Source organism: Meriones unguiculatus, chromosome 11 (assembly GCF_030254825.1).
Source record: "Meriones unguiculatus strain TT.TT164.6M chromosome 11, Bangor_MerUng_6.1, whole genome shotgun sequence".
In the NCBI taxonomy this organism is placed as follows: domain Eukaryota; kingdom Metazoa; phylum Chordata; class Mammalia; order Rodentia; family Muridae; genus Meriones; species Meriones unguiculatus.
The window spans coordinates 19,024,580-19,045,517 of NC_083359.1; the positions used below are offsets into that span (position 1 = coordinate 19,024,580).

Sequence of the window (20,938 nt, forward strand, 5' to 3'; positions counted from 1 at the left end):
CAGGAATGTGTCCCCAGGTCACCGGGACGAGAGGGACTCTGGACTGAGGCTGGGCATGCCGGAACAGGTTGCCCTCTCTTGCGTTTAAACGCGACGCCCTGTCGGGGTAAATTACTGGCACCCTGGAAGGCGTTCCCTGCAGGTTGCAGGCGAGCTTGGGGCCGCCGCTGGGGCAGAACACCGAGATCACTAGAGATTCGTGTTGGGCCAAGCAGGGTGAACTTGACACGTGGCTAGGCGAAGAGAATCTTGCAGTGGGCAGATAGGAAAAGGGTTGGAAACCTGCCGAGTCCTTCCTTAGGTACTGTGCAGGAAACAGGCCCACGAAAGAAAGGGCTTTGCTTCCAGTAGGCCCGCTGAGAGGCTGGACTATAACAGGGTCTTCTGGACTCCTTGCACACTGAGTGACTAGAAACCTCTGTGGTCAGGGAGCTGGTAGAGCAGTGATACTCCCTCAGGGGTTGAGCGCTGGTACTTACTGCCTTGATGAACCCTGGAACAAAGGCTTGGGGCTGCCCCTCAGCAGGAGCATGCCAGAAGAGGGCACCAGATCTTATTATAGATGGTTGTGAGCCACCTTGTGGTTGCTGGGTATTGAACTCTGGACCTTTGGAAGAGCAGCCAGTGCTCTTAACCTCTGAGCCATCTCTCCAGGCCCAGCTCATTTCTTACCTCCCCACAAAACTGCAAAAGGCTTACAACACTTATTAAAGAACAACCTTATATTCTTGCTTTTTTTTTTTTTTGTTTGTTTGTTTTTTATTGTGGTAAAATATACATAAAAAAAAAAAAAAAAACCAAACCATTTTGAAGGGTACAATTCAGTGGCATCAGTACATTCTCAGTGCTGCATCTTTTCACCAACACCCAGCCACAGAGCCCTTCCATCTCCCCAAACTGAGTGGAGTTTCATAAAACTACCTAAAAGTAGTTTTTACTTCCTGCTCAGAAAAGGCCTGTCCTTCCTGACCCTGACCCCATGCTAAACGTTCTCTGTCCATTTCCTGGCATCTGCCCTTCAAGGCAACACTGGAGGCCAAGGGGGCACGGGCTGAGAGGAGGGAAGGGGCTGAGCTAGACTTGGATGGGGGGGGCATGGTGCTGCAGGCCTGTAATCCCAGCACTTGCCAGGCTAAGGCAGAATTGCAACTTTGAGACCAACCTAGACTATGTATTGAGACCCTTTTTAATAAGCCAACAAACATACCCAACCCTTGCATCTAACGCAAGGTCTTCTCAGCTTCACCACTGGACAGGAGTGCCCAGGATTTCAGGTGTATGCTAACTTGACTGTCCACTGAATGCCAGGAGTGTCTCCCAATTCTGTGAGAACTCAAAGCCTCCTTTAAGGACGGATATCAAGCAAGCAGGCTTCCCTAAAGCCTCGGAGCCATCTGTCCAGGGGGACAGCCATCCTGGTGGCTTCTTTTGTGTCCATGGAACAAACACTCAAGGACTCAATAAACAGACCCCTCTCTTCCAGAATTATAGGACTGACAGAGAACTGCCCTTCTCAGTCCTTGAGGCTCATTGGTGAGGCAGGACATTCCCCAGCCTCTCACTTGGAACCTTGAACAACTCATTCTCTGTCTCCACTCCAGGCTGGCGTAGGACTCAGTGGCTCTGCATGTCCATTTGCAAGGGTCCAAGGTATGAGTCCACATGGGGGCAGCAATGGTCCAAGAATGGCCTGAGAGGAGAAAGGGAGAGCAAGCAGTTCGGACTTCTACAGCTCTGCTTGCTGTCCACCCAATGTCAGGGGACTGCCGAGCAGATTCCATGAGCTGCCAAGCAATTCTGAAGACAAATTAGGCGACCTCCAAGAGCCTGGGTCCAGTCCCAGGCCTGTCACTCTAGCCTTGCTGTATATCCAGGCTTGAGCAGATGACTACCCACTCCGAGCCTCAGATTTCTTCAATGTAAAATGGACATAGTAACACCTCCCACCGCTGTGCCTTTCTTCACAGGACTGTTGAGGGGATGAAGTGATGATGTCCTTAGGTGAGAGGAGGAGTGACTTGCTAGCTGTAGAGTGTGGTGGGCTCAAGAGGCTATGGTGCATCTCCAAAGTAGGCACGAACACCAAGGAGCCACCCTAGTCAGCTTGGCCCATGACATCTGCCTTTTCTCATTCTGGTTCCCGAGTCAACCCAGTCAAGTGGCAGAGAACATGGTTGGCTCCAGAGGGGGACAGAGGTAGGGAGCGGACATCACCTGTGTGTGGCTGGGCCCCTGCTTTGCAAGGCATCCACGTGTGCGCTCTGGGGAGTGTGGCCCTCCTTGGACCTCAGTCTTTGGAGGAAGGGGGCCGGAGACACTGTTACCGCAGCCTCCTGGTTTTTCTGCACACACAGAAAGAGCTAGGTTTTTGTCATCTGTGATAATGGGTACATTTGCTGGGCATTTCTCTTCAGCTTCTAAGGACAAGCAGAGGGGAGACACGGATCCATTCTTCAGGACTCTGGCTAATACTTGGTCTTGGAGTGGATAGTGAGGGCAGTCAGCCATAGGTACTTCGGGGTGTCTGACTGGTCTTAGGCTCTGTGTGTATTCCATAAAGCTGAATCTTACTGAACCACATCTGATTTTTGAGCATTACTGTCTCATGCTACAGATGAGTGGCAGGAGGCATTATTGAAGATGCTGTAACAAGGGCTAAGAATGTAGCTTAGTTGGTAGAGTGCTTGCTTGGCATGCATAAAGCCTTAGGTTCGAACACAGCACTATATAAATCAGGCACAGCGGTGCACCGCTGTAATTCCAGCACTCGGGAGTAGAGACTGGCAGGCCATAGATTTATGGTCATCTGTTGTTGTAAATTAAATGGGTGTTGAGCTATATAATGTTTATGATTTATTATTTGCAGACCAACCCCCAACAGTCTTCCTTAGCTACCTGGTGTGGCTAGCCTGGGCTACATGAAAGCCGATGTTTATGATTTTTTTTTTTATTTTTTTGAAGGGCTACAATAAGATCTACTCTCCCACGTCTTCTCGTTTATAAATATGACATTGTCACTTTCCCCAGTGAGAGGTGGTTCTGTCTTCTTCCCCATCAGCTGGGTGAACCTCTGACTCTGGCAGGAAGTGGCAGCATATGACTTTGAGGGCTTGGTCATACAAGGTGACACAGCTTTCTAGGAATCCTGCTGCCATGCCGTGAGGAAGTCCAGGTCACGTAGAAAGGTTCTACGTAGGTAGGTGTCATGGCCACTAGGATTCTTCCGACAGGCGCCAACCACCATATGAGGTGAGTCCGAGAGTGAGACCTGTACAGGTGAGCCCCTGGATCTTTAGAGCTGAGAGAGTGAACATTCTGAGGCGACAAGTTTGGGGAGTCCTTGCTAAGCAGAACAGAAGGGCATACAGGGCCTTAGTGAAATGGCTGGTCCCCGGATTCTCCTGACATGCGTGGGTGCAGGACTTGAGCCTATAACCCTGAATATATCCTCGGGTTTCTGCGAAAGCCCCTCTTCCACTAAAATGAAACTCAGCCAGAGATGACCGGGGAAGTCCTCAAGGACAGGCACACCCAGGCACACATTTGTGATCTATTACTCACAGCACCTTTACATAGGGAGGGATGTGAGGCCATGGATCGGGTAGCGGGAACCTTTGTTAGAGGTGTATTGTTCGGGCTTGCCGGGGACTGGCCTTTGGGTTCGTGATGTCTGTACCATTTACCAGGAGGCCTGTTTCTGCCAGGCTGACCAGAGTTCTAGGCGGGAGACTTGGGGCTGATGAGACCCAAGTTCTGAACGGGAGGCCTGTCTCCTTGGGGCTGACACAGGCCCTTTCTGCTCCTGCCCTGGGTGAGGCGGTGAGGAGGCTGAATGTAGCAACTAGTGCCTATGGGTCTCTTCACTGCACAGTCAGGGGTCACTGGGCTGCCTGCAGCTGGCTCCATACTGAGGTATTCACAGAGCCCTGCCTTGTCTCAAGGCTGGAGGACACAAGCTCCTGTGACAGGGCCGCTTCTGGCAGTCTACTGAGCCTGGCTGGAGCAAGACCCTCTTGGGTTTCTCTCCATTGCCTTCTCTCCGGTGCTGGACTCTTGAAATCTTCACCTGTCCTGTTGAACACAGGGTCCCAGTGCAGCTGCCTTTGGCAGGGTCCAGAGGAAAGAGGGTACAGCAGTTGTCCAAAGGGAGGGGGGGGACGGTTCTTGTTGGACAGTGAGAGGTTGGGGCAAGTGGGGCTTCAGAGAACAGTTATTGTCTCTGCTGATCAGGTGATTACAGGCCCAACTTGGAGTCTGTCCAGCCTCACCTGAGCCAGGCGGTTTCACCTTCGTCATCTTCCCTGGGAAAGCCAGGCCCTGCCCGGGGCCCTCAAGTACAAGTTTTCCCAGAGTGACCTATCTGCTTTCCTGCCGGCTTCCTGTGCAGACCGTCCAGGGGCTGGTTGGCACACTTGCAAACGTTACAAGGCCACAGTTGGCACATCCCATAAAGAAGATCAATATATTACTGTTTTTTTTTTTTTTAAACAAGTTAAAAACATCCACATGCGTCTGTACAGGTGAGGAGCCACGTCTGAGGATCACTGGAAAAGGAGGGAGAGATGGAAGGTGATGGAGGAGCCCCTACCTTGCCCATTTCTTCAGGAACAAGTGTCGTCCCGCTTTTTTTTCCAAGCCCCTTTTAGTGGGGGCAGTTGGGATAAGTCCCAGGAGGCTCCCCAGTGGCTTTGAACTGGCATGGCCAAATGCCATCCAAGACCCAGATGAACAGCAAGGCCGATGACACACATCAGCCAAGATCAAGTCCAAGCCTTGGCCTTGTGACCACAAGGTCACAGACATTGTTGGGAAACCTGACTATTCAGTCGCTGTGTGGGACAGTGGTATAGAGACTCAAGCCTCTGTGCGACGGTGCCTGGTCCCCCATGTGTCTTCTCTGTCCATCTAACTCTCCCTTCCCAACTCCTCCAGGCCCACCCTTGAGATCCTTTCCCGGGAGGCACCTTACCTTATGCCAGCAGCCAGGCACAGGCAGCCCGTCAGGGCCCTGGAAGAGAAGAAGGTTTAAGTGTCGAGGGCAGGAGGCTGGTGGTTTGTCAATACCTCCCCCACCCTTCCTGGGACTTTAGGGACATGCAGCCAGGGAGTTGTTACTGGAAGCCACTGGACTCCACTGAGACAGGGCTGGGTGTCTCCTTTGTCTACAGATATAATTCACTTGTCCTTCATTTCACTTGTCCTGTCCTCGCATGGTGCTTTGTGGGGATACTTGAATAGTGTCCCGTGGACGTCACTCCTGGCAGACAGAAGCCATGCCACCCTTTTCATAGGACCGCTGGCACAGCGTCCATTTACATCGGAGTGTGCCCACTTTTCAGGCTTGGGGCAGGAATGCCTCTGAGAGAATGACAGTACAGGAGGTGGCGTCTCTCCAGCCTTTTCTGGTCACTTTGATTAGATCTGGGAGGGAGACAGTGTCATCAGGGTGAGACATGATCAGGAGTGGGCTTTCCTCAGGTGTCCTGGAGGACCAGAGAGCTGGAGGTGACCAAAACATAAAGTCCCTGGGGAACCCTGAGGCAGGAGCACTCTGCTCTGTTCCAAAGCACAGGGTTAGGGAAAATGTATGAGATACCCTCCCTGTGCCCCATCCAAGTACATGCTGGGGCACAGTTTGGGGACCAGAAGATGGGGAGAGGAGAAGAGGGGTAGAGTGCACCAGAAGGCAGAAATGAGGAAGAGAGCAGGCAGAGCCAGCAGCCCAAAGCATCCCAGAAGGCCCAGCATTGCACACACAGCACACAGCGGCCACACTGCGTACCACAGGGCAGGGCCCGACGCCCCTCACAAGGCCCAGGGAGCCCGGTGCCCCTCGCTTGCCTCCACACCCAGGATGTTCCTGTGTTAAAGACAAAGGCTTACTCACTTGGAGGAAGTCTGGGTCCAGGCTCTGTGGAAGCAGGGCTGGGCTTCTTCACCCTCTCGGGTGTCTTTCTGCGCTTGTATCTCTCTCTCTCTGTATGTGTATATATGTGTGTATGTGTATGTCATATGTGTACATGACTGTGAAGGTCAGGCCGTCAGACACCTTCTATCTTTTGTTTGGGACACAGTATTCATTGGCCTGGAACTTTGCTAAGTGGGCTGGGCTAGCTGGCCAAGAGATTTGCCTGTCTCTCTACCTTGCCAGCACATGCCACCGTGCCTAACTTTCCAAGAGGGTTCTGGGAATCTGAAGTCAGGTTTTGACACTTGCAAGGCAAGTGCTTTACTGTTTGAGACATGTCCTCAGTCCTGGCTGTCTGTACTTGAGATGGGGTCTCTATGTAGCAGAGGCCTCAAACTTTCCATTCTCCTGCCTCAAGCTCCTGAGGGCTGGAATACAGGTTTTTTTTTTTTTTTCCCCCTCTCACTAATATCTCAGATTCACCTGGAAGGAGGAGAGGAAAGTGCAGAGGGTTGGAGGAACTCACTGGAGGCCAGAGAACCCAGCAGAAGTCCCTGACTCTGAGTCAGTCTGCCTGCTGCCCAAAGCCCCGACGAGGGTGCCTGGGAGTGAACATCTGGACGGCTTAGTGTGGAGACCCAGCTGTTTCATTTGCCTATTTCTGCACATCAGTTACAGACCCTGTAAATCCTCCAGCTTTCTAGAAAACAGGAACTGAATTGTGGGAGTTTCACTTACCAGGCCTGGCACGTTATCAAGAGCTGTTGCCAGCAGGAAGTGAGGCAGATAAGCAGGTAGCAGAAAAGGAAGAACCCGTGTGTTTACTGAGGGGACTGGGGAATTGGCTAGGCTAGCAGAAAAAGAGATACTGGAATGAAAGGTGCAGGAGGAGAGTGAGAGATTTAGGGAAGAAGGTAGGGTGGCCTGGCTTTCCCAGCGACTGAGGAAGGCCCACCTCACAGTCCAGCCTGGTCTCACAAAGTCCAGAGGAAGCCAGACCCCAGTGAGGTCTTAGGCAACCATGGTCAGGGAGGGAGAGTGGGGCTGGACACTCACTGACTTTGTCCCCACCAAGTCTGTCTGTCTGCTGGGCTTCTCGGCAACTAGCCTCCTCCCAGGGTACCCCCCCCCCAAATTGCTGACGACTCTGGAAAAAAGCCAGTTCTATTCCTGTCCACAGTCCTCTCTATCCCTACCCAAGGCTGGCGCAAGATGGGTCACCACTCAAGTGACCCACAGAAGATAGTAACAGGGGTGGTAAATGATTCCTGGCCAGGCCTCCGTCACCACTATGGCTGCATCTTTCAGCCACGCCGCTGGGAGTATCAGGATCACAGCACAAGGAGCCGCAATGCTGGCAGTGGCACCTATGGCTGGTCAGGGCTCTATCCTGTTGAGACACCTACCACAGGGCATGGCTGGTCAAGGCCCGGTGGGCCTGGCTCTCCCTTCTGGCCCTTCACTCCTTTCCGGCCAGGAACTCCTCGCTCTCCCTGCATGAGAAGGAGATGGTAGTGTGGCTATGGTTGCCAAGCTGGGGAACCCCAGTTGCCACTTCTTAGTGAGAAGCCCCAGGGTCCAGCAGCAACCAGGACTTAAAGCTCCAGCCTCCACCTCCCCACATGCTTGGCCCATCTCCCTTCTCCCTTGGCCTCACCTTCTCTCCACGTTCGCTTCGGTCGCCCTTCTCTCCCCTGGGTCCAGGGAAACCCTGACAGATGGATGAAAGGTTAAACCTGAAACGAGGGCTGAGCCTACTTCTCTGTGACCTGATGCCTCTGCTCCTCTCTCATCCATCATCCTCCCCCGTCTACACGTAACTGTGGCACAAACTGCCAGGCTTTGGTTGTTGTCAGCCTATGTGCATGCTGGGTACCAGATGTGCATGGTGGGTAACAGGGGAAAGAGTACTTTTAGGGCCCCAGCTCTGTTCTTGGCTAGAAATTCTTAGGGAGGCAGAGCTGCTGGAAAGGGGCCTTTTCTTCCTGTCACAGCCAGACACAGCTGGTACTAGTCCAGGCTTGGCTGGGACAGAAGAAATCCACAAAGGTCATGTGGCCATCTACAACAGACTGAGAGAGGGTCCCATGTGCTTTCTGCCCTTGGCTTGGTTTCCTCTACATTCAGCTCTTAATCTAATGTCCATCTGTCCAACCTGATGACTAAGCATGCAGTAGGGCCCAGGCTGCAGGCTGGATGGTGGGACAGGAATGGATTTGGTGTGTTTTTTTTTTCCCTTACATCATGTTGTGGAGTGTGGATGAGACTCTTGCTCTGATATGAACTTATGAGACAGACATGGTAGGGCAATGGGGGATGGGCTGTTCCCATAAGGGGTGGAGCCAGGTTGCTGCCCAGCTGGGTGGAAGAGGGCTGGGCTTGCTAGACAGAGAAAATGGCAGGGCTTTTAGATGCCACACTGAGCTTCAGGCCTTCTAGAAGGTAGCCGAGGCTACCCCACAACCATATACAGTCTCTTTAGCTTCACCCCAGTAGCCTCCATGGGTCCAGAACGTGAATGGGGTTCAGCAGAGTTACTTTCCAGCTCTGTCCCATCAATGGAAGGTGACATTCCCTGCCGGGAGCTGCCTGGTCCCTCTGTTCCTAGCCTGTGTTTGCTCATCACGGCAACATCACGCTCTCCTAGGTCATATGGATCAGACAGAACCAAAGAGATTTGCCTGCACCACTAGAGGGAACTAGATCTTCCTACTGTATTTGGTTCCAGGAAGCTGCTTGTCTGGACGGGCTGGCTGGACCAGCTCTCTGGTGATTCCCACACTGGATGAGCAAAGACCAGAGAGGGAGAGGGCTGGGTGGTGTTGACATGGCTGTGCCCAGGATACATGCAGTTAATCCCTAGGCTTTTCAGTTGTCAGTCATTTTAATCAAGTTTGAACTATTTTTTTGTTTATACAGCATTACCAAAGGAGGCCTGATGCAATCAACATCAAGCTAATGCTTTCTCTTGTCTCCTCACAACACCGCCCTAACCGAGGTCTCACTGCCCGGTCATGAATACATTGCAACAGTCTCCTTTCTACTCTCCCACCTCCCTTTTACAAGCTATTATCCGTCTCTACACCCACCCACCCATCCATTCCTTCCAATCACCTCTCAGCTATCATCCCCACCCATTAATCCATTTTCAGCCAGCCAGCCGCCATCCATTCATTCACTCATCCATCTGTTAATCCATTTCCCACCATCTCTTCATCGTTCTACCCTTCATCCACCATCCATCTATTTCCTTCAGCCATCATCCATTGTCCCCTCTGCCGTCTGTCAACCCATTAGCCCGTCCATCCATTCTCCACTCATCCATCCACTTCAAGTTTCCATTGCCCCTCTGTTGTCAACCTATCACCCATCCCCAGACTACTCTAGGAGATGTCACTGGACTCAGTCCTGAGGACACAGGGCAACCAGTCAGCAGCAGCCTGGGGGATGGGCCAGAGCTGGGGATGGGCCAGACCAACCTGGGCTAACCAGGTTGTGCTATGCACGGACGACACGGGAAGACACACGGAGGGCCCAGGGCATTCACAGTGAATCGCAAGAAACTTACATCAAGTCCTGGCTCCCCGGGTCTGCCCTGAGGAGAGAAGAGAGGGCATGAGGGGGTGTCAGACACTCAGATGCTGGGAGTTCAGCACAGTGGCTGGTAAGGGGCAGGGTGGGACGGTGTCACGGAGACACGGTACTTAGTCCTCTGGGGTGCAGGGACTCAGCGGGGTTCAGGGGATGATGAGCCCCAAAAGCTGAGTGACATGATGGGTACGTGGTTGTGGTGGGTAGGGGCTTCAAGAAAAGGTAGTTACCTTCTCTCCTTTGGTTCCTGGCAACCCAATAAGGCCCGGTGGGCCGACTGGACCCTGGGTGGAAAAGGAGAGGGTCAGCAGGCACGGCGGGCATAGGACGTAATACTCTAAGACCCACAAAGCTCATGACACTCACAGGCAGGCCATGAGGGCCTCTTTCACCCGATGCACCCTTCTCTCCCTTGGCTCCATCCAGGCCCTGGAAGGGAAGAGGAAACCAGTCAGGGGAAGAGGCGGGCCAGGCAGGACAGGAAAGTTTGGGTCTGTGTGAAGACAGAGGTGGGCATGGCAGGTGGAAGAGAGATAGACTCCAGGCTCCATCAGGCATGGCTCCAGTTTGCTCCATGGAGAAAAAAATGATAGTGTGTACTGCACGTGTGTACATTTTCCCTTCTTCTACACACAGGCTCCCTCCCCCCCTCCCCCACTCCATGATGGCTATGGTCACCATCAAGCTACAGGAACACTTTGCCTGACCATCGTCAGCTCCTTGAAGGCCAGCCTTGGACCAGGACTGTCAGCAAATATGTCTCCAAACAACAGTGTGTTGAAGTTTGGAATAAAATAGGATCAGAAGCAGTGTGCTTGGCTGCTGCATCAGGTCCGGGGTTCTAGGGGACTCTCAGCAGAGTCCCCCTCAGGGCCTCTGCACTGGGGAGGGAGAGGTTAGATCCTGTATGACCAGAAGTGAGGCCAGCTAGCTGCTCTTCCACTCTGTGCTTGCTTCCCTTGCAGCAGGCACATGGCACAGAGCACTTGTGCATTGGCTTGATCAGATGCATACCAAACCCAAGACTTCAAGTCCAGGCGGTGGACAGTCAACGATACAGATTTGCATGGGCAAGAGCTGTGGAGGGGATAAGGAATGGGGAACAGAGGAAGGTTGGGGGGGGGGAGGCTGATGTAGTGGGAGATGGGCTGGGGGAAGAGGGAGACAGATGGGGTGCTTAGGAGAAGGAAAGGACAGAGACTCAGACATGGGGTGGGCCTGCTCTGGGTGATTTGTGTAGGACACTGGGAATGGAGGGGCTGAGCAGGGGCCTCACGCTTTCCGTTAGTAAAACTTTCTGAATGAGCAGAGTGTCTCTGCACTCACCTTGGGACCCTGAATCCCCTGCAGACCCTGGAGAAGGAAAGAGCAGATCAGTAGGGCTGTATGGCTGAGAGAAACTTTTAAGGCTGACACTTTCTTGGGTCAGGCTAGTTATGGCCCTGACCAGAGAGCTCTGTCCTCTTGACCTGATGTGCCCCTGCTCCCCGCATGGAAAAACCTTCTCTCCCCTAGACCACCACTCCCAGATCCAGGTTCACTCCCCATTTGGTATCCCAGCTGCTGTAGGTTAAACTGTCCTTACCATGGGTCCGGGGGGACCAGGAGGCCCGGGGGGCCCTGGCTCCACTATGATCTGGGCCTAGGGAGGGTTAGAAATGGATTAGTTATCCTGTGACTGTTACCCCTCATCTGCTCTCCCTCTGGAGCCCCCAATATGCTTCCAAGCACTTCTGGTTGCTATACCCTGAATCCCTGGACAAGCTCTTTTCTGCTCCCAGAAGGGTACAACTTGGTGAAGGACCCTTGTTTCTTGCCAGGGTGGGGAAGATACGGTCTGAGACTCCATCACTCTCCCATTCCCACTGCCCTGTACTGGGTCAGGCCAGGTAGCTTCTCAATAACCAAGGCTCAGGGACCCCGCCAGGTTTGGGCTGGCTGTGAGAGAGCTCCCGGCCTCAGTTTCTCCTTACCAGGCTCTCCTGTAGGTGGTCAGATGCTGACTCTCCCTTCTCTCCCTTGGGACCATCAGCACCCTGTGGGCAGAGTGGCCTGTGAGCTCTTTTTGTTCATCCTAAGGTCACCTCCCCCGCCACCGCACTCAGTGGCCTTCCTCCCCTCCACCGGCCGTGGTGAGTTGGCCTGCTCTGTTTAAGGCAGTTTCCCCCAAATCACATGCCCTGTGGAGAGACTAGAGCAGTCAATGGTATAGACAAACTGTGTCTCATGGTGCAGCAGCTGAGGATTCAAAAGCCTGTGCCAGCTCTAGCTGAGCCACCCTTTGGGGTACACATGAGCTGTGAGGTGACGGGTCCCTAGAGGCTACTTAGCACCCTGCAGCTTTTCTTTTCTTTTTCCGGCGAGATAATTTTACTTCCTAACACAGCAAACATATAGGTCAGATACATGCTCAGTTTGCACATCTATGAACAAATGACTCCCGTGTCACACCGGCTTTGAGGGCTAACGTAGTAAAAGTAGTAAAAGCTGTCTTGGTTGAGGCCTGAAATGTCTGCGTGGCTAACCTGCACCCCACAGCTTTTCTAATGAGGCCCCAGGGGCAATAGAAAAGCTACTGGCAGCAGTGGCTGTTAGCAGTGAGAAAACTGAGCCCTCGGGAGATTCAGTTGGGGCGCTGTGCTCCAGGCCTGAAAGGTGGGGCAGCTTGGGCCACCTGGCCACCCAGCTAAGTGGTTTCCGCCAGGCTGGGCCTCTCTGCCTCACCTGCAGGGCTCCCCGTGGGGCTGGTGAAGTCCTTTTACAGCTGAGGTTGAAGAAGCTGAAGGGCATGCATGTGAGGACCCCTGACCCTGCCAACATCAGCAAGCCCCTAGGGTGGGTCTCCATCCAGCTACCTACCGGAAGGCCTGACAGGCCCATTTCGCCTGTTTCCCCCTTGGGCCCAGCTGGCCCAGGCTCTCCTGGGTCTCCTTTTGGTCCCTTGGGACCCTGAAAGCCACCAGAAAAAGGAGTCAGTGGAGGTTGGGAGGTTGGGAGGCATTCTCTTTAACCCCGATCCTTGTGGGCCCCTGAGCTTAACAGTTCCGACCATACACCATACCTCGTTTGTCCATCCATCCATCCACCCATCTATCCATCCATCTATCCATCCATCCATCCCCATTCATTCATGTCCCTTCCCACCTTCATCCTCTCTCTTTTTAGCTATGTAGCCAAGGATAACCTTGAATTCCTGAACCTTTTACTCCCACTTTCAAGGTGCTGTGGTTACAGATGTGCGCCAGCCCGCCTGACCTTACATTCCACCTTTTGCTAGTGAGTCTTCACCTCTAGCCCAGGTAGCAGAGAGCACAGGCTGAGTACAGCAGGGGAGCAATGGTGACGCCCCACCTCTGCTTCCCTGCATGCTTGGGGCAGCTTGTGAGGACTGAGGTGTTTCTTCTGGGATGCTCATGAGGCCAACTTTTTTAAAAAAAATCTTTAATTAAAAAATCTCATTTATTCCTATTTTATGTGTATGGACGTGTTTTGTCTGCATGAATGTCTGTGTACCACATGAGTGCAGTGCCTGCAGAGGCCAGAAGAGGGCGCTGCATTCTCTGGGACTGGAGTGACACAGGATCCTGAGCCTTCTGCAAGAGCAGCAAGAAATATTAACCACTGAGCTGTCTCTCCGGTCTCTCATTATTCATTTTTTTTTTTTTTTTTTTTTTTTTTAGTGGTGACGGGGCTTGAACTCATGGCCTCCTGCATGCTAGACAAGTGCTTCACTAGTGAGCTACACCTCCAGTCCCCATGAGGCCAGCTCTATGTTCGTGTGTCAGAAGCTTTGAGTGACAGTATTCCTTCACTCAACCAATTATGACTTGTCCAAGATGGACCCAGCATTAAAGATTTATCCACAGATATTGAGTGACACCTGGAGAGATGCTCACTGATGTGTAGTTAGGAACATACACACACACACACACACACACACGCACACCCAGTACAACACTGACATAGAAATGAAAGGCTGAGACCTTCTCTCCATCGATTCCTGGGGCCCCAGGCAATCCAAGTTCACCCTGGAAGGAAAGAAATGGCAAAAGGAATTGTGCCTTCCTCAACAGCCAGTGGGTTAGTGGCCCAGGGTGGGGACTGCGGTCTTCCTGGTCAGCTCACAGCCTCTGGGGTTGGGTCCCTGCAGATGAACTTTCAGAAAGATGCCCATTGTCTCCCTTTGTGTGCCCAGCTGAAGGGCAGCTGGAGCTGGTAGCTGTCTCAGCCAGCTGGGGTGCTTGCCATTAGGACTGAGGGTTCGGTGACTTGTTCTAGGTCTCAGAGTCCAGGATGCTAGTGTCAGAGCCAGACCCTGCCCAGCCTGGGATCTTTGCCTGGAGTCAAGGATGAACAGGCACAAGCCACATCTGGGTGGCTTATGTACATCTGGACCATTGTATATCCGAAGATCCACTCTTCAGTTTCAGGATGTCCCTCCACAGTGGTAGCTTGGGTCTAAAGAAGGGATGTGAGGAAGGGGCAGGACCCTTCTCTCTGAGCGCCATAAGCTGGGCTAGGGTGCCAGGAGGAAATCAGGGGTACATATGAGAGACAGGAGAGAAGAGGCAGGACCTAGGGGTGAGTGCGTAGGGGTCCCATGCGTGCAGTGACACTGACCTTGGCTCCAGGGATCCCTGGTGGCCCTGGGGCTCCCTGTGGCCCAGGAGGACCCTGTTTGTAAAAGATCAAGCCAGTTATGGTTAGACAGGACCCTCCACTGCCCACCAAGCCTCCCCACCTCAGGCCAAGGTCCCTAGCAAGCTTGCTTCCCACCCAGTTAAATCAGCTCTTCTGACATGCAGCTTGCTTTGGCCTTCAAGTCCCCAGAGAGGCCAGGAAGAGGGGATTGGCCATTGGAGGAGACCCTGGTGTCCACGGCTGGAGGGCCCTCTGCCCTCCGTTCTCTATTTGTCCTGCCAGCTCTGCTGGTCCTGTGAGCTCCCATCTGGCTCTGCTGTCTGGTCCACAAGTTCCACAGACACACTGCAGAGGATGTACCCACCCTGTTCCAAGCTCTGACCTTATGCCTAAGCTCTTGTCCCAATACACTCTCATGCGGACTCTCATGCCTGCACCCCGAGGCTGCCTCTTTCCCAGCTCCTCTGACCCTGTCACAAGTTCTCCTCTTTGTAACGGGCTCCCTTGTTGATGTCCCCACTGTGATGTCTCTGGGCTTATCTCCTCCACCCTTCCCGTCTTCTTTAGACCCAGACCCAGCACCCACGTTCCTGGTGACCTCCCCACCTCAAGCTCTCCTCACACTCAAGAACCAGCTACAGCTCCCATTGTCCACAACACTGAGTCCTCTTGCCTCTGGTACCCACATTTACCTCCTGGCTCCCTGGTAGAATCATCAGGATTCTACCACATGGTGCCCATAAGCCCAGGCCATACCATGCACCCCAGGCCAGTACCACACCATCACACCACACCACACCACGCCATGCAGGCCAGCGTGGGCCATAGTTACCATCAATTTGTACTTCCCGGAGGCCTGTGGGTGGTAACTGGAATTGATGCTTAGGCAGGGTCAGGCACCAATGCCTACTTCAGTCTCTGATGACTACCTGTCCGCGCCCCATATCCCTCCCTGAACCCAAGAGCAGCTGGCACCAGTCTCTTTCTGGATTGGTGCCTAGAGACCACATGGGTCCCATTGGTCAGGCTTGTCCTTTTTTGTCCTCACAGCAATTATTAGAAGCCCTAGCTCTCCCGACAGTGGTACCTGGGAAACCCCTGGAGATACTTCTGGAGATACTTCCTTGGAGAAGAGCGCTTTCTCTTTTTGCATTGGCCTGTGGGAAGCTCAGAGCTTTCTGAGTCACACTCACAGAAGGTCTCTCAGCACTATGTGGCTCTCCTCACAGGACCAGTTTCCGCATGTAGGCGCCTGATGACACCAAGGCCTCTGTGCTAAACTATCCCTGGCCCCATAGGTAAGACACAGAGTAAGCCATTGCTCCCTCAGGAGTGGACATAAAGTGTGTATCCGAGGTCTATCAGGAACAGGCTTACCTTCAGGGCGTCCAAGATCCTGCCATCATAGTCGATTACCACCGTGTCACCTTGTTCTCCCTTGAGCCCTGGGGGACCCTGGGGCGGGAGAAGAAGAGCTGCATCACAGGTGAAATGGCAGCTATCTCTGCTACGTCAAGAGACCTGAATTTGTCACACAGGTCACAGGCATGCTTGTGCCCCAGGGTCATCACAGCAGGCTGTTCCTTAAGGGTCAGCTCCGCATCACACACAGGCCATGTGAGGAGGTGGCAGGGAGCCCGCTGAAGATCACACCCCTTGCCTGAGGGGCTGCCTGTGGTTTGCCTTCACGTGGATGTTCAAAGCCAAAGAGGCTCAGGGAAAACAGAAAACCTATTTGTTTTTCTTTTTGGTTTTTTGAGACACGGTCTCACCATGTAGCCCTGTCTGTTTTGGAACTTGCTGTGTAGAATGGGCTGGCCTCCAAGTCAGAGATCCACCTGCCTCTGCCTCCCAAGTGCTGGGACTAAAGGTGTGCGCCGTCACCACCTCCCAGCAGTTCTTGAGACTCATTCCTGACAAACACTGTGTGACCAAGGGAGCCTGCTTCTACCTTATTTATTGCGTCAGGGTCTCTCAGTTAAATCCAGGGCTCAGCAAGATGGCTAGTCTCATGGGCCAGCCCCCCCCCATCTCTCCTTTCCATAGAATCACTTGTTGACCCTCCCATACCCACCCACTTGGTGTCACCCTTGCTTGGTAAGAGCTTTAGCTGAGCCATTTCCTCAGCTCCCTGAGGAGAGGCAGTATTCGATGCCCTGGAAAAACAGAGCCAAGGATGGGATAGGGCAGCTCTGGAGGGAATGTAAGGGGCATGAAAAGGGAGAGAGCCCATTACTCTTCCTGGCATCCATTCTGATCGCTCGCTGGCTGACACCTGGGAGTTTTCACTATGGCTGATCGGATCATCTGCAAAAGGGCTATACTCTGTTTGGGAAACATCACAGGCTAGATTGCCAAAAATTGCAAATGAACCTATGCCTCAAGTCTAACCTCCTCGTGGCAGATGTATAAATGGTGTTTTGATCAATGTTTTAACTAACTCCCTTCACCAGCTGTCAGCCTTCAGTGCACAAAAAGAGAAGGTCTCTTCAAGGACAGAATTTTGTGGATAAGGAAACAAAATATTCAAGCATGTGGTTTTCCTGATGTCTAAGCTTTAAGTAGCTTTAAAACCTCAGTCAGATCACAAATATAGCTGAACCACTTAGGTGCACTTTTTTTTTTTTTTTTTTTTTTTGTAGCCTTGGCTGTCCTAGACTCACTTTGTAGACCAGGCTAGCCTCAAACTCACAGGGATCCACCTGCCTCTGCCTCCCCAAGTGCTGGGATTACAGGTATGTGCCATTGTGCCTGGGTCACTTGACTCTCCTCAAGTACACATCTTTCTGCTTCAGAAATGAACTCACTAACTTTGCTTTGCTCTTGGGGCTGGAGAGATGGCTCAGTGGTTAAGAGTGTATACTGCGTTTGCAGAAGACACGAGTTCAGTTCCCATCATTCACATGGGACAGCTCACAACCATCTGTAACTCCAGCTTCAGGGGATCTGATGCCCTCTTCTGGCCTCAGCAGGCACGCACTGACGTGCACATAACCCTCACATATATATATTTAATTATATGTATATAATTTAATTTAAAGTTAACATCTGCAGTGATGTCAATGACCCAGATGTACCTGAGTAGAGTCACTCAGATCTGAGGGGGGCTCCTTAGGGTAGATTGCTGGAAACATTTATTTCCAGGTGCTGGTGACACATATGGTTTGCTTACAAAAGTTCTGTGGTTAGGGACTGGAGAGATGGCTCAGCAGTTAGAGCCCTTGCTTTTCTTGCAGAGGGTTAGAAAAAGCAAGGTCACCCCAAAGCAGGCAAAATCATGCCTAATGATAAACTGAAGACCAATGCTTGAATATGGAAAGAAGATTCTAGAAGGGTATACAGTTACCTGTGAGGGGAGGGAGTTCTTACTTGACAAGTTAGGATTCTTCCGTATTTTAATTGTTACTCTAGGCATTTATTATGAAAATTTTAAAATCACCAAAACAACAACAACAAAAAACCAATTAAACAAGATGCTAGCTGGGTGCGATTGTGCATGCCTGTGATTCCAGCACTCAGAGAGGCAGAGGCAGGCAGATCTCTGTGATCTACAAAGCCTGGTATAGAGAGCAAGTCCAGGATAGCCAAGGCTACACAGAGAAACCCTGTCTCAAAAAACCAACCAACCAACAAACAAACAACACCACAAATGAGATGCTTAGGGCTTGCTGTTTAACCATTCCTCTGGGACCCCGGTTGGGCACAAAGGGCGTCTGAAGCTAATGGGACCCTGGATTCTTGCCCCCCACAACCCCGGTGTGGCCAGAAGGGGTGTTACTTACCCGGGGCCCTGTGGCTCCATCTGTGCCTGGGTGGCCGGGCTCCCCCTGTGGGGACACAAGGATGCCTGCTGATATGTGGGATTCTTGTACCCCGTCCCCTCTTCCCAGAGTCCAGGGCTCATGCGCTGGGGCCTCATGGCCTAAGTATAGGAACAGCCTTCAACACTCTGTAACAGTGGGGATTCTGAGGCCCTGGAGCCCAAAACTCCATGATAACTTAGCCCAGAGCAGAACCCAAATTAGGCTTGTCACTGGCTGTGACCCATGGCCACCCTCCTTCAGACGACCCTGCTTGTGAGTCAAAGGGGACCCCTGGCCCAGGGCCTCCTGGGACTCTCTCTTTAAAAGTGCAAATTAAGAGATAAAATTACGCATACTCCTCCCCCCAACCATGGTGACTGGGTGACAGTGCCAATGGGCCCTTCAGGTACTGGGGCAGAGCGTAGTGATATCACCTTCAGTCCGGGAGGGCCATCCATTCCATTCTCTCCTCGGGGCCCCACATCCCCTGGCTCGCCCTGAAATGGGGAAATTATCAGTGAAAGCAAGCAGAGATGCTAGCCTGAGCCTGCTGGGCATTATGCTCAGGGCTCCTGGTGACTGCAGTCCTTCTGGGCTAGGGGATGGAGCTCAAGGTCTTTCTAGCTGGGGTGGGGGTGGGGGGAATTACCTTCTGGTTTAGATCTTGGCACAAATCTGGGGTAGCTCAAGAGACCTTGTGTGTGTACGGGTGTGTGTGTGCACATGTATGTGGGAAGTCAGGGGAAGTTCTGGGTGTCACTCCCTAAGCATCATCCATAGTTCTTTGTTTTTGAGGCAGGGCCTGGAACTTGGTTACAGAGGCAAGCTGGCAGCCAACAAGCCCCAGGGAGCTGCTGGTCCACCTCCTCCGTGCTGAGGAGCCACCATGCTTAGCTTTTAAAAATACATAAATTCATTTATTTATTGTTCTTTTGAGACAGGGCTTCTCTGGGTAGCCCTGGCCTTCCTGGAACTCATTCTGTAGACCAGTCTGGTCTTGAACTCACATCTGCCTGCCTCTGCCTCCTGCATGCTGGGATTAAAGGCGTGTGCTACCATTGCCCTTAAATAAATAATTAAAGGGTATTTTTATCTTATGTGCACTGGTGTTTGCCTGCATCTATGAAGGCATCAGATCTTGGAGTTACAGACAGCCATGAGCTGCCATGTGGATGCTGGGAGTCCTCTGTAAGAGCAGTCAGTGCTCTTAATTTCTGAGCCATCTCTCCAAACCAATAGATTAATTTTTTAAATATAGCTTTTGAGACAGGGTCTCACTATATGGCTCTGGCTGTCTTGGAACTCACCAAGATCCATCTGCCTCTGCCTTTGGAGCGCTGGGATTAAATGCATACACCACTATACCTAGTCTCCCTTTTAGAAATGTGGGTTCTGGGGGCCAAATTCATGTCCCTGTGCTTTCAAGGCAGGCCTTTTACTGACAGCCATCTCTTCAGTCTCTTGGGTTTTTCTGAGTCAGGGTCTCACTCCGTAGCCCAGGCTGGCCTTGAACTCAGATCCTCCTGCCTCAGCCTGAGATTATGGGTGTGCACTACCACGTTTGGTCCAAGAGACATTGGGGGCAGCCTGGCTAGGGCTTGGTAGCTGTGGCAAAGGGTTTGGGAAACAAGGTGTACAGATAACATCCTGTTCCCGGCTTGGTACCAGCCAGGGGATGGAGGGCCTAAAGTGGGAGCCAAGAGGACTTGGGGGAGGGGAGACAGATGGCCTGGATGAGATGCCAAACTGCTGCCAAGGTGGTTAGGGACCACCGCTTCCTCCCTCTGGCCTGCCCTGGGAATCAGCTGGGAGCCCCATGGTGTGAAAGGCCCAGGATAGAGGCATCTCTAGGTAGATACAACTATGGAGGGTGGAGGGTGGCAGGCTTTGAGGAGGAGGGTGTATACTTACCTTGGGACCTGGGGGTCCGGGGGGTCCTGGCTGGCTGGGCATCCCATCATCCCCCTGAGGAGACAACAGCTGAGGCTGAAGGCATCCCACGTGGACATGTTGGCCACACTTTTGAGTGGTCCAACTGACCCCCACCTGCCCTAGACTCGCTGCACACCTGCTCAGACACTAGTGGCAGGTGCTCTTCATAGTTAACCCTCTGAGGCAGGGTCTGAGTCAGATCCACCTCAGTCCCTACAAGCAGCCTAGAGCCAGCTTCTGCAGACACAGGGGGTGGTCAAGTCCATTCATCCAACAAACAGCTGGTGAGCATCCCTTAGGGACTGGAGCACACACAGTCCCGGCTCCACGGAGTCAGAGGGTGCCACGGGACACAGGGATATAGAGGGAAGGCACTATGCCTGGGAGGGGACTGTGGGGAAAGCACACGGGACAGGGACGCGGTGACAGCCTTCTGGAGCATGGGGCGTGTTTGCTGAGATGGGAATGGGGAAGAGGTAGCCAGTTTGGTGCAACGCAGACAGCATTCACCAGCGCTTGGTTCTCAAATTTATGTGTTCAGTGATCCAGGAGGCTGACTAAACAGATGCCAGCCCAAACCCAAAGTCTCAGGTGGGTCTAGGGTGAGTCCAGAGTTTGCTTTCATTCTCCCTTTCTTCTCCTTCCCTCCCTTTGTCCCCTCCCTTCCTTTCTATCATCCTCTCTCCTTCTCTTCTCTTTTCTTTTTCTCCCATCCCTTTCCTTTCTCTTGGGTCTCATGTATCCCAAGCTGGTCTCACACTTACTATGTAGCCACGGATAAATCCTCTTGCCTGTACTTTCTGAGTGCTAGGTTTATCAGTGTGTCCCTAGTGTATGCTGTGCTGTGGGTCAGACTCAAGGCTTTGTCCTAGGCAGACATTCTGCCACCTCAACTATTTCCCTGGCAACCAGAATTTGCATTTCTGACAAGTCCCCAGGGGATGGTGACAGTGCTGGTCCCAGGACCACACTTAAAGAGCTATGGTCAAGCTCTGATGAGAACATGGATATGATGAAAGGAAAGAATGAGCAAGTGAGTGAATGAGTCTGGCTTCACTGAGAC

At 52.5% G+C, this 20,938-nt stretch overlaps 1 protein-coding gene across 1 annotated transcript in view; it reads right to left on the minus strand.

Annotated features, from left to right (window-relative positions):
• Positions 1-756: 756 nt before the first annotated feature.
• Positions 757-20,938, minus strand: part of Col23a1 (collagen type XXIII alpha 1 chain) — a 268,072-nt gene continuing 247,890 nt past the window's right edge. The window contains exons 13-29 of the mRNA XM_060363748.1: positions 19,855-19,908; positions 18,378-18,440; positions 17,923-17,967; positions 15,518-15,595; positions 14,120-14,173; positions 13,483-13,527; positions 12,359-12,448; positions 11,473-11,535; positions 11,085-11,141; positions 10,826-10,852; positions 9,866-9,928; positions 9,730-9,783; positions 9,477-9,503; positions 7,566-7,619; positions 7,315-7,401; positions 4,970-5,008; positions 757-4,544 (exon numbers count right to left, since the gene is read on the minus strand). Of these exons, the coding sequence (XP_060219731.1) occupies positions 4,542-4,544; positions 4,970-5,008; positions 7,315-7,401; positions 7,566-7,619; positions 9,477-9,503; positions 9,730-9,783; positions 9,866-9,928; positions 10,826-10,852; positions 11,085-11,141; positions 11,473-11,535; positions 12,359-12,448; positions 13,483-13,527; positions 14,120-14,173; positions 15,518-15,595; positions 17,923-17,967; positions 18,378-18,440; positions 19,855-19,908 (903 nt within the window). The 3' untranslated portion in view covers positions 757-4,541. The remainder of the gene's footprint in view (positions 4,545-4,969; positions 5,009-7,314; positions 7,402-7,565; positions 7,620-9,476; positions 9,504-9,729; positions 9,784-9,865; positions 9,929-10,825; positions 10,853-11,084; positions 11,142-11,472; positions 11,536-12,358; positions 12,449-13,482; positions 13,528-14,119; positions 14,174-15,517; positions 15,596-17,922; positions 17,968-18,377; positions 18,441-19,854; positions 19,909-20,938) is intronic.